Source organism: Lepeophtheirus salmonis, chromosome 4 (genome assembly GCF_016086655.4).
Source record: "Lepeophtheirus salmonis chromosome 4, UVic_Lsal_1.4, whole genome shotgun sequence".
In the NCBI taxonomy this organism is placed as follows: Eukaryota; Metazoa; Arthropoda; class Copepoda; order Siphonostomatoida; family Caligidae; genus Lepeophtheirus; species Lepeophtheirus salmonis.
In genome coordinates, this window is record NC_052134.2 from 44,822,952 (window position 1) to 44,835,871 (window position 12,920).

The following is a 12,920-nucleotide window of genomic DNA, read 5'->3' on the forward strand; positions in this document are numbered from 1 at the left end:
TATTTTTCAAAAAATTGACGCCATTGTCTAAAATAAGGATTATCGAAATGAAAAACATGTTGTTTTTTTGCATTCCTACAACATAATACAGAATGTAAAAGCAGCCAAACCATTTTTACATAGTGTTTTTTTAAAGACACAGTTACTTTCACCTCAAATGGAAACTCAAAATACCTTCTTGGGGGTTTTATCACCCCAACACCAAATAGTCTTATTTTGGCCATTTACAAATATAAACGATTTATTTTGCAAGATATTCTCTATCTATATATGTATATTGATGAAGTCTGTGAGTATTTTTCAACTTTGTAAATCATCTATTTATTGAGATAACCTTTTTTTGAAGATTTTCATTTGAAAAAGGAGTCAACAATACGTGTAAAAAATTAGTTTTTTTGCGGAAAAAAAAAACAAACAAACAAAAAAGGAAACTGGGGTTTCTCAAGATCCCAAGAAAGTAATAGAGGACCAAGGAAAAAAGTATCTGTAATAATCGGGAAACGTTGATCGCACATAACCGATTATAATTTTCAAACTTCTTATGCTCAACTCGTCTAGACATATAAATCGATCAAGTCCTAGTATATAGTAAGTATGTTTAAAATGAAAGGAGGGGAAAACCAACAGACCTCTCTTAGTCCCCAATGAGTATAGTAAGAGCAATCGATAATAATAATTAATTACTTAGATAGCCTAATTATTATTTTATATAATAGTATTTGTAAGAAGAAAGAAAGAGTTTCGTGCTTACGTTCTTACTTGAGATTTCCTGGACTTATAGTCATCGCTATCATCGAATCTACCTCCTAGACCAAGTCTAGGAACACGAGATGGACCTCCTATACCCCCATAATCATCTGGATAGGGTTGGGAATGTCTCCCTGAATTACTTTTATAATTATTAGAATGATTTTTTCTCTGCTGAGAGGAAGATGGATTGCTCCCTGTTGACCAATATGGATGGGGATTATGATGAGAGTGAACCATTCCTGTCTCTGCTGCAGAATTATTCCCTAAAAGAATATTTAAAATGAGCACAAGAAAGATGAGGGTCTCACAAAAAGAGATGCCACCATCAAAATGATCATAGGGACAATTGGTACCAAGGGGCAGTAAATGGGGCTTTCTCTATTTTATATCTTTTTGTACAGAAGGAAAGAATTTAAAGATTCTTCCATATGCTCTCATTTGAGTTACATAATATTTACTTTTATTTGATGTTTTTGGAATCATTCCTATGGAAACACACATCTTAATTATTTCCAGAATCTTATTTCCTTATTGACCGTTAATTTCCCTCATTGAGTCAGTCCCTCAGCTGGTTGTATCCTTTATATTATCAGTCACACATCTTGTCTTATATACTCTCTCTCTATCTCAGTGGTTACGAAGCGGGCGGTGTATCGTGAAGAGCTCCGCGAGAAAAAAATTTGGTGCTCGCCAACAATAAAGTAATTATAAATATATCACGAAAAAAACTTGGATTACTTGTGTAATATTCAACTAATCTTTTTCTTACTCTTCTATAAGTAAACTATAAAAAACTCTTTGGATGTGCCACAAATTGCTCATGAAAGTCAAAAAAAATCCTTGGTCATATGGGACACAAATAAAGTATCATAAATCAAAAGAAGGTCCTATGTAGATGAGTGTTTCTCATTCATTTATTTATTAATAAACGATAATGAGATTTGGTTCACCATTGAAAAATAAATTTGGTCATGCTTAATTATAGATTACATACTTTTGCTACACATCTGGCAATTCTACGAGACGTACCTCATAGACAACTTTCCTGACTATTTCAACCCCTCCTTTAAATTGTAAAGCCCATAATTAATTGATGGAGATATGCCAATGACATAATGGGATATTTATATAACATATACAAAATAACAAATTATGAATGGAATTACTCATTTTTTTTTTTTTTTGATTTTAGCTGAAAAATTGTTTATGGTAATGAATCAGATTTAACATATATAATGGTTGTCTCATCAACACAAAAACAGTCTTGAGCAAAAATCAAGAAAAAGATAAATTGCAAATGTATTTATAAACATTTTTGTTAAATGCATACAATTTAATACTTCATTAGGGCGTACATAGGGGTTCAGGGACTGCAACCCCTCCCCCAAAAGGAATTTTTCTTTTTACTACAAAATTGAATAATTGAAATTTTTTTTCGAAAAATTAAATATTTTATATATATTGTCATTTTTGTCCAAAAAATTTTAAATTTAATTTTGAAATTTGTTTCAAATAATTTATTATATGAAACTTTTTACAAAAAAAGTTAATTTTTTGTGAAGAACTGGATTTATGAAATTTTTTCTGAATAATTGTGCATATTTGAACTTATTTTTTTTGATAAATTTTAATATTTGACATTGAGTTTTTGACAAAAAAATTTAATTTTCAAACTTATTATAAAACAAAATAATTTTTTTTTTTTTTTTTTGCAAAATACAATCCTATGGACACCCCTGTTAATGAACCATGGATTATGGAGGCTATTCAAATTTCTGGTAATGAGTTGAAATATCAGATAGTTTTTAACTATATTCTGCTAATCATTTGTGCCCCATATAATCCATATTATTTTAAATCCCTAAATGTGAAAAGGAATTTTGCGATCTTTAAGAGTGTAATTGCTGTCCCTCCAAAGGATTTATTCCAATATTGCTTTAGTGTTGATGGGTCACATATCTCCTTATATTATCTTCAAAGTTTCATAAAAGAGGTTTGGCGAAAGAAAAGAAGAAATTTCCGAGACTGCAATATGCACATTATACCAAAGTATGTACAATGTACGTCATGAATAGACCATACATATTAATATGAAGAAACGACGTCATGGTTCTGTATTTTATCATTGGAAAAGGAGCCTTGTGCGCCAGAGAGAGAGAGAGAGGTATATTAAGCAGGAATTACATATATTACAAGATGGATGATCACTGATCAGATAATGATGCACTGACCCTGTGAGAGGACCTCAAGGAAATAAGATTCTACGCTACATTCAAGGTGAATATGCGTATGGAAGTGATATACACTGAGAAGAAGGGCATTACGTACGCACTAACTGGCTAAGTAGTACGCAGTAATAGTATTTCTACGGATAAATGATTAACATCGAGAGATATTCAACACACTATGCAACAACAATAAGTAGGAGTAACAACAAAAAACATTGAATAATAATTTAGATACAAAATAAAAGGACAAATAGATAGACTTAACATTACAGATAGAGAGAGATAGAGAGTGAGATAAATAAATAAATACCAAGGTCTTAATTTACCCATGCAAGCAAAGTTTACAAGGAATATTTTTTTTTTTTGTAAAAGGACATCAAGAGGGTGTTTGTGTGGTGAGAGATTAAAGTTTAGTTAGTTACCATTAAGAACGACAACAAAAATAACGGAGAAGCGAGAGCTGCTAATTGGGAGCAAATGATGGAGTTTCCATGATTTAACCGTGGAAAAATCAATTCTTCAAGATTGATTCTTTATAAAGAAAATCATCATTTACTATTTGTTGGAACAACACATCGATAGAGAGAGAGAGAGACAAATCAAGGAGATTATTATAATAACCCAATTTAAAAAAAGAGACAAGACATTGATTTTATTAATTTTTTTTTTTTTTCATTTAAAAAACAAATGAAATTGTTTTTTTTCTTTTCTTATTTTTCTTCAAACATCGTACACACATGCACAAAGTGATTATTACAATTTTTTTCTTTAATTCAACGTACATGAACAATTTGATTTGATTCGATTATTTTTTTTTTCCTTTTTGTCAAAAAACATATATTATGTATATTTGGTTTAATAAATGAATATATATATAAGTGAAACAAAACAACAACCAAACAGAACAACCAATTAATAACAAATAAAGTAAACCAAACAAACATTTATTAAAAAGAGAGTGTGTGTGCGCGCGCGTGCCTTTATCGAGTAATATACTATATAACAGAACACTTTTGCAAAAAGTTGAGGTAAATATATATTAATAATAGTGATTTAACAGTCCATTTAACAAAATATCTACATTATGAAACTTTGAAGTTGTTGTTCTTTTTTTTGGCAAAGGAGAAGTTATAAAATAATAGCAAGACTAAAAAATGTTTTTGTTAAATGGTATTTATGTCATATACATATATAGGGTATATAACTCAATAAAACACGCACTTATGATTCAACAAATAACTCAAATGATTAATTATTTTTTTTTGTTTAGTAAGTAATTGTAAAGAATTGGAAAAAAAGAGTTTAAAATATGAGAGGTCTTTTGTGTGAAGAAGGGTATTTTTTGTCGTTAATTAATATAATCATATATAAGGCACGAATATAATTTTGGGGGAAATTTTGTATGTAATTAGTTATAATAATGAATCTAATCGTAGGTATAATTAATAAGGTAATAAGTTTGACGACTTTAGAAAGGAGAAAAGGAGGGAACAACAGAAAAATAAAAGCAAGAAAGCAGGAGAAAACAAAATGAGTAAGTAAGAGTCACAAACTATAACATTGATGATTTTACGGGGAAAAAAATCTTTTTTTTTTTTTTGCTGTTTGACAATCAAAATTTTTAACTTTTGTATCACAAATATAGGGGGGTTTCCGTCCTTTTTCCTCAAATATACAAATGATGTGCAGTATAATATTTATAATAATATAATATAATAACAGAACTAGTATCACGTGTCTTTAGCTATTTAAAAATGTATATATAATATATATAATTTTTTTAGACGAAAACTTATATTATTTTGCTACTTTGCAAAAGAAGAAAAAAATAAATATGGGAGGATATATATATTTTGTATTTGTAAATTGATAAAGAGATCAAAATAAAGCTAATGGCAGCAGAGTTGAATAATTTTTTTCTAAATGTTTTAAAATGGATTAAAATCAAATTGTAAAAGGATGATTACAGGAGATTTTTTTAAATAAATAACTTATTAATGTGTACGTGTGTGTGTGTGTATGGTAAATGATATCACAAACTGGAAATTCATTGTTATTTTAATGAGTCATTATAATACTCAATGTGTATATTGGAAATTGTGCAAATACCTAGGAAAGAATGTATGTATGTATGTATGTAGGATTCTTAGAGTGATCAAATCAAATCAGCGTATTAAGCTAAACGTGTATAAATAAAGAAATTGCCTTCTTGATGTTGTTATCAAACGATATAATAAGTATTAATCATAACCAAAGATGGGGGAATTGTCTAAATCCTCGTGAATGTAAATCACCAGAAAATTCATATCTACTGAAAAAAGATCACTAAATAAAATATAATGCCCCTTACTCGCAAATACGTTAGTTTTTTCAAATTAGAGAGAATTAATTAATAAGATGACCGACCTATTCTTTATTTTAAAATGTATGCGCACCAACTTTCACATCCCTAATAATGACATGTCCGTTGATTGCCTTTTTTCCTTCAAAATAAGGAGTATATACATGTCATATCTGTACATTATGTAAAATTGCTCAGAATAGCGGAATATACCACTTTTTTATCTTTAAAATTTATATTAAGCTAAACAATATCATATTTCCCCCGGTTATTCTTCGGGGATAATATCCATAGTCAAAAAGTAATCATATAAAAATTCTTTTAACATACTATTCATGATAAGTTGAGCATGAACAAAAAATGATAAGGGTTTGAAGGTATAAAATGCCGGGAATCCTTTTTGTTTATTCATTACCAAATATGAATGGTTGAAAAAGAGGGATACTCGGCGAGCAGAGGGCGCTCTATGCATATTCTATATGCAAAATTAGTTTTTTTTTAGAGAGTTATAAAGATCGTTTGATGACAACATTAAAAGGGTAAGTATCTTCATTGTGTACACGGTAGAAATCCTCCTTATTTTCCCCGAGGAAACTCCGTGATATTATGACCGACGGATTGGCACAATACATAAAATGAGATAAAAGAGAAGTGTTTGAAGAACAAAAAAATAAAAAGAAGTATAAACAATATTCATTTCCAGCATATTGCGACACTATACATATATATATATATATGCTGTACATAGGGGGTCATTTAGAAGTACATACTATGTAATAGTATGCCCATTGGTACCCATGTCTGTAAATCTATATATATATATGTAAATATGTTTATAAAAGCAAAGATTTTTGATGTAAAAATATGAATTGAAATGCGCAAAAAGGGAGACGACCAAGAAAGTATGTAGTTAGGTTATTATATAAGTTGGTTATAGTGTGTATGTATATATATATATAAATGCGTGGTATATATATATATATATATACACACGTATGCAGTTAATAGTAGTATTAAATAATAATAGTATGTAGTAAATAGAAATTTTTAACATTTTAACAAATAACAGACAAAAGTATGTAAATATAGTATGTAGATAAAAAGATAGATTTATTTATTTTTAAAGAAGAATTGATTTTTAGCAAATGAATCAATCTCATACTCAAACATTTGTATGCTGATGTTTTAGGTAGTAGTATAATAATAATAATAATAATAATTTGAATAACTTTTTGCTTTGTTTTTTTTTTGGAGGTTTTTCGTCATTTTTTTATATAGTTTTTTGGCATAAAGAAGAAAGACAAAGAAAAAGACTTAGAAGAAAGAAGAGTTAAATAAAGAGTGTTCCATTATTTGACTATATAAGACTTATTGGCAATATAAAGAAAGAAAAATAGAAATACATACAGTATTAATTATATATTCAATAATAGAGAGGTGAACATGCACACATTTTTAAGCGTGTAAAGATCATTATTACATTCTCACACCCTTAAAAATACGCGTATTTTCACTTATCTATAATATTATGTAGTATTATTATATAAAAAACCCGGTCAAGTTGATTAATTAATTTCGCCAAATTCACTAATAGTACGTACGTAAAAAAAAAAAAAGATGGATTCATCGCAGTGCTGCCAATTGAAATTATATATATATATATATTAAATAGTTAAGTACGTAAAGGAATCAAAGCAATGAAAAGGAAACCTCCTTTTCATCTTCTTCCAAAGAATAGCGTAAATAAATATAGAATTGATCACTGATTTTAGGATATGCTTGTTGTATGGATGTAGAGTTATTGATAGAAAGATAGAATGATTATTAAATAAATAAAATGATTAACAACAACAACACTGCAAAGAGTGAGATAATTATTATAGGAAAGGTTTTTTGGATGAATTTAGTTCTTTAGAAAAAAAAAATTAAATTAATAAAGATAGATAGATGGATACATATTACATGGAAGAGAGGTAACAAAACAAAGTTCTCATCTTTATGTATATAGTGGAGTATGTATGTATTATGTATGTACGTATGTATATTGTATAAAAAAATAATATTCATTATAACAATTGGGCTAATTATTAACAAGTATATATACATACATAATGATTATATATAATATTTATAATAAGTTAAGACAGACGTAAATAGTTATAATAAGAGATTAATAATCATATAATAATATATTATGTATGTAAGTAAATAAGTAAGTAATAAGAAGGAGATATATAGAGATGGGGTGGGCGGGCAATTCGATGGTGTGTGTATGGTTGTTAGATTAGAGAGGTTGCTCTTGAGCGGCAGCTGCGGCATTGACAGAGTCCACGTTGACGACGTTGAAATAGGGGAATTCATTACGGGTTGGAAGCAATTGGTATTCTCTATTTAACAAAGTGGGATTTATACTTGCCTCCTGCGCCGCTAGCTCCACCACTCCCTCCGACGACATAAGATGAAGAAGAGTGATTGTAATGTTGAGCATCAGCAGCTGACGAGGAGGATGGATGATGTGAGTGAGTATGATGGTGATGATGATATCTATTATGATCTAAGGTCTCTCCAGAGTGAATAGGACTAAAGTCTGCGACCCGATCATAGACGGAACTGGTGTAATAGTCCGAGTTAAATGTATCTCCTCCTCCGCCATAACGGCGGGAGGAGCCGAGAGGTGCGGAAGACGAACGAAAGTTCCCCATGGAATCAGGATCCCTTAAAACCTCATCAACGCTTTTTAGGACCGAGGTCGAGTCTGTAACTAAAGGATTATTGGAGGATCCCATTACTCCACTCGAGGTAGCAGCGTTGCTAAGGCCCATTCCGGAGAGGCGATCAGTTATCTCTGCCGTTTCTCGGAGTTTGGCAAGTCGTGTCAACTCTTCATGAAGACAAGCATTCTCTTCTATCTGCTGTCGACGACGAGCAATCTCCATCTTGATTCGATTTTTCTGCTTTCATAGGTAGGTGGTGCAAACACGGGAGGACGAGAAAAGGAATACGAGGTAAATATTAAAAAAAAAAAAAAAAAAATTGGAAATTAGTTTATTTGTTTTTTTAAAGATTATTTAGGAGAATGAAAATAATAATCAAACTCGTTGTTGAGAACTCACCTTTTCTTCTTTATAAAAATGTGGCTCATCGGAGGAGACGACGTCGTCATCGGAACCAAAGGGGGAGGGATGCCAAGATCGAGAATGCATCCTACCGCTCAAGGATGAATAGGCTCTTCTATTGAGTGGGCTAGAAATTCCCCCTCCAGTTGTGTGACCCAAAGACGTCGTCGCTCCTCCTCCCTCTAAATACGAACTCGTTAAGCCACCATCACTTGATCTTCGTATTAACTGAGATCTAGAGGATAAAATGAATAAGAGTCCATCAAATTCCATTCAAACCAATTTTTCATGCATAATTCAAATAATTTCTAGGTATTAAAGTCAAACCTTCGATTGTTTAAATATCTATTCCTATCATCTATACTCTCATAACCAGAATGGTCCTTGAGAATAGTGGCTGAGTTTGACCCGCCACCGTCTAAGGCTCCACTCCCAAAATAGGATTGAGAGTTATCCATACCTAAACTCTCAGCTAAGGGATCAAAATCTCGCGCCAAGCTTGAGTAAGGTCTTCCAATTGAATACTAAAATCGTATAAAGAAATAAAATTACATAAAATGTATCAGGTAAATATAATCATAATAATTAATCAAATCACCTCATCCTCAAAATTATCTGTCAGTGTAGAAGTCATTCGAGGATCAGACAATTGCCGTCGATGACCCCTGTAACGACGGTTTCGATTCAACTGCGCATCCATCACAGGATTCAATTTGTGTTTCATTTCCGCCCTGAATAATAAAAAATGGGTTAAAAAGGAGGATTTCTTCTACATTTTTACGTGACGTCATCGTTTTGAAAGTCAGTCAGGCATAAAAATCGAAATTGTGTTATTATAGTAATTTAGCTATATCATTTTTTTTTTGTTTTGTTTTTTAATCACCAAAATTTTGTTTTAGGTATTTTTTTTTTTTTTAATTTGAACATTTTATGAATATTTCTATAGAAAAGTCCATTGACGACTTGATGGTAAAAGATAAAGCGTTCAAGCAAAATGTTGGCTTAATGGCAGGGACTTTAGGGGCTGTAGTTGATCCCCCAAATTAAAGAATTTTGTTTCAACTTTCTATGTACCTTAACCTAGGATCTCTCATTGTTGCATATCGTTGCATTTCCTGCCGAATTCTTTCGGATTGAGCAGATCCCAGAGGACCAAAAAGGCGTCGCTCCGCATTTTTACGTGCTTGCTCAGCTTCTGTTCCTGTAAACTTATCTCCTGAAGTCTTTCGCATTTCTTCTTCAATTTGCAATTTGATATGCTATTTAAAAAATAAAAACATACAAAGAGTAGGGAAAATTATTCAGACATATAACTAAATATATTCACCTGCACAGCCGAAGGCGATCCTCCTCGAACTAAGTGTCGGAGGTCCGGAGGTAGAATATTTTCCAATATCCGTTTTTCATGCTCTTTGGTCGCTGACGTTGGACCGTAACTACTCACCACACTTGAGGCTGTAAAAAACGAAAGGGTACATTAAGCATCATTCTTCAAAAATATTTCTTCATTGCCTCCTACATACGTATATTTCAAAAGCACATACTTATGTCATCCTAAGATATATATTATCATAAAATAATAATGGCATCAAACAAGGGTACCAATGATATAGTATTCAAATTGGCACAAAATAAATAAATTCTATCAAATTTTAAAAGCAAATAAAGTAGAGCAAACAGTTGTGATATTGAGAAAATAATACAAATTTGAGTACTAAAATCTAAAATAAATAATAAGTGTAGATACAAAAAAAGAAGAAGAAAAGTCTCTATCCTATGTTGTAATGTAAGTATATATATATGTATTAGTTACTATGAGCTGAATCAAACTCTCAATATTTGTATATATACATTAAAACAATTTATTTGTCAAAGGTATAAGTACGTATGTATGTATGATTTACTAGGGATGTTTGGGTCCAAAATGATAAAACCTAATCCTAATGGAGCACCTTAATCAGACGCACAAGCTGTATTTTAAGCAAATTTTGTTCAATGACATAAGCATATGTAGATCTCAGTCAATCTATCTCAGTTATCATGACTCCCTGTTTGAAATAACACGACCTTACCTTTATTGTATCTCGCAAAAAAAGACCCAAAATCAGTTGGTAGGCAATTCATTTTCCCAACTATGAAGTTTATTATCCAATAGTTGTTGAGAATTGTTCAACTTTTAACAATATTTAATTCTAATTCAACTAATATACATAGTTCAGAACACTCATAAGGAGAAGAACACAAATATTCACAGCTGACAACAAAATACGGTGTGTCATTTTTAGTAAGAAGGAGATTTATACCTTGATAAACAAAAAAAAAAAAAGGATTATATCTACAGCTGTTTTTGTCCATTGACCCTTTCTTTAATTTTAAGTAAAGAACTCTAGGGAAAGAGGCGTCAAAGAGAAAATATACAATTCAATCTAAAAATACTTATTCTTTAGCAGCTTCTAATTTTAAGGCAATACTAAACCCTACCTTCCTTTCTTTGAGTGTCTACACTTTGCCTAGAGTCCTTTATTTTAAAGTAACTATCACTAGTATCTCGATTGTCACAAAGTCATGTTTATACTTCACATAGTTACGTTACCATATGTTCTTCAAAAATCTTTTATTTTATTTTTGAAAGTGTGTTACTAAGTCCAATAAATATAAACTTTTATTTACAATAATTACAAACTATTCTCGTGTATTAAAGACTCATTGAACTCATGGAGTTCAATTGATAAAAAAACAAACAAACAATCAACTAAAGTACTTTAGTATGCTATCAGCGATAACAATGCTTTATAGGTAGAGGACTTTTCAAAAAAATAAAAAGTTTTTCAAGGACTGAGTTTAAATCCTATATATATGACCCTTACAATCTAAATTAATGTATGTATAAAATGGCCTGTGTGCCTGGATATTTTTACCGGTTCCAGCACTAAAATTTGTATTCGGTATTTAAATACTTTTTTGACTAAAAGTATAGAACAAAAATGTGTTTAAGATCAATTCACGTGCAATTACAGAGAGGTCGGGAGGATTTTTGATTTAGATGGTGGGAGGGATTAGCTCAGAAATATGATGACGTTATAAAAGAAAATTGTGATTCTTTTTTGTTGTATGAAGAACGATTTGCTAGCTCAAAAATTTGGGGCTACATTATCGAGGGGCCAATTATTTTAGGATGTAATGAGAATGCTAGAAGCGGTTTCAATATCAATTTAGTAATATACTACTGTTTAAAAGGGAGCTTGGTACATTCCAATTAAACTATTTTGCCACAGGAAATTTTTCCTTAAAGCTATTTTGCCCTTAAATCTATGTGGCCTTAAAATATAAATAAATGATGACTATACGTCGTTATTGTTCATTTTTCGTTGAAATTGATGTTCTCTTTGAATTGTTTAATCAAAATATGCAATTAGTATTACTTAAAAATCCTTAAATGGTTATTTTTTGCTCGAAAAATATTGAAATTATAGCCTAAAATTTCAATGCTTACATACCATGGAAATCTCCCAATGTAATAAATTTGAGCCAGAGACAAAATAAGTAGAGACAATTCGAATAGAAAAAGTGCTAATCACTTCTACGTAATTAATAAATTATCATTAGACATTATTGGTTGTTCATATTAAAAAAGACTCAAGAACTGACAAATAAACATAATACGAGACAAGAGTATACATAACTCCATCATTATTCTAGCACAAAACAACTATTTAATATGTTTTATAGTGAAATGTTCTAAGGCAAAATGTCCTGAGGCACAATAGTTTAAGGTAAAAGTACCGTATACTGTTTTAAAGATGTCAATATTTCATTACAACTAAAATATTTGTATACCGAATGACACTTTTAATGAATCCTCAGGGAACGGATCATCACCATAGACTTCCTTTCATTAAAAGGTAATGTTTCATACCTAAACTAATAGATAAAAATTTAAAACTTTTTTTATTTCTTTGTTTGATGACAAAAGCAGGAATTGATGTATACTTTGAGAAGATGATTCATTTCCTTAATTGTCTTCTGAATAATATAAATAGAATTGGTGGTTCTTAAGTTGATAATTTGGCAGTGAGAAGAAGAAGCTCTTTAAAGAAAATGAAATGAAATAAAGTTGGCCAGCTATTTGAATAAAAAATTAAAAAAATGCCAAAGCGATAAGATACATCCACTCACGCACAAAATAATCCCTTCCTCAACTTTACTCCCCTTCATCATCAACATAGAGAACCATTTTTCTCAATAATTAAAAAGCCATTATGAAAAGGGAGAGAAGAGGGGGGGATAAAAACTAATTATATATTTATGGATAGACAGAAAAAGAAAAATCCATCCACAGTATCGAAAACAGATGGACGATATAATATGTAGAAAAAGTAGAAAAACTTCAATTGAGTTCATTGAACATTCCTTATCATCAACTTTTATAGAGACATTGGGAACGGGGGGAGGGGGTTATAGGTAAATCTATAATAATTTACTAAT

The 12,920-nt window shown here is 30.5% G+C and overlaps 1 protein-coding gene across 50 annotated transcripts in view; it reads right to left on the minus strand.

Moving 5' to 3' along the window:
* Positions 1-12,920, minus strand: part of LOC121116051 (uncharacterized) — a 222,217-nt gene that overhangs the window by 20,750 nt on the left and 188,547 nt on the right. For 43 of the 50 annotated variants that reach the window (XM_071887962.1, XM_071887954.1, XM_040710251.2 and 40 more), the window contains 7 exons: positions 9,763-9,890; positions 9,510-9,694; positions 9,034-9,166; positions 8,763-8,959; positions 8,433-8,670; positions 7,736-8,273; positions 760-1,013 (listed from right to left, as the gene is read on the minus strand). In XM_071887962.1, coding sequence (XP_071744063.1) covers positions 760-1,013; positions 7,736-8,273; positions 8,433-8,670; positions 8,763-8,959; positions 9,034-9,166; positions 9,510-9,694; positions 9,763-9,890 — 1,673 coding nt within the window. Of the gene's footprint in view, positions 1-751; positions 1,014-4,912; positions 8,274-8,432; positions 8,671-8,762; positions 8,960-9,033; positions 9,167-9,509; positions 9,695-9,762; positions 9,891-12,920 lie in introns of those variants that run through there. The other 7 variants (XM_071887987.1, XM_071887986.1, XM_071887985.1 and 4 more) reach the window with 3 other exon arrangements.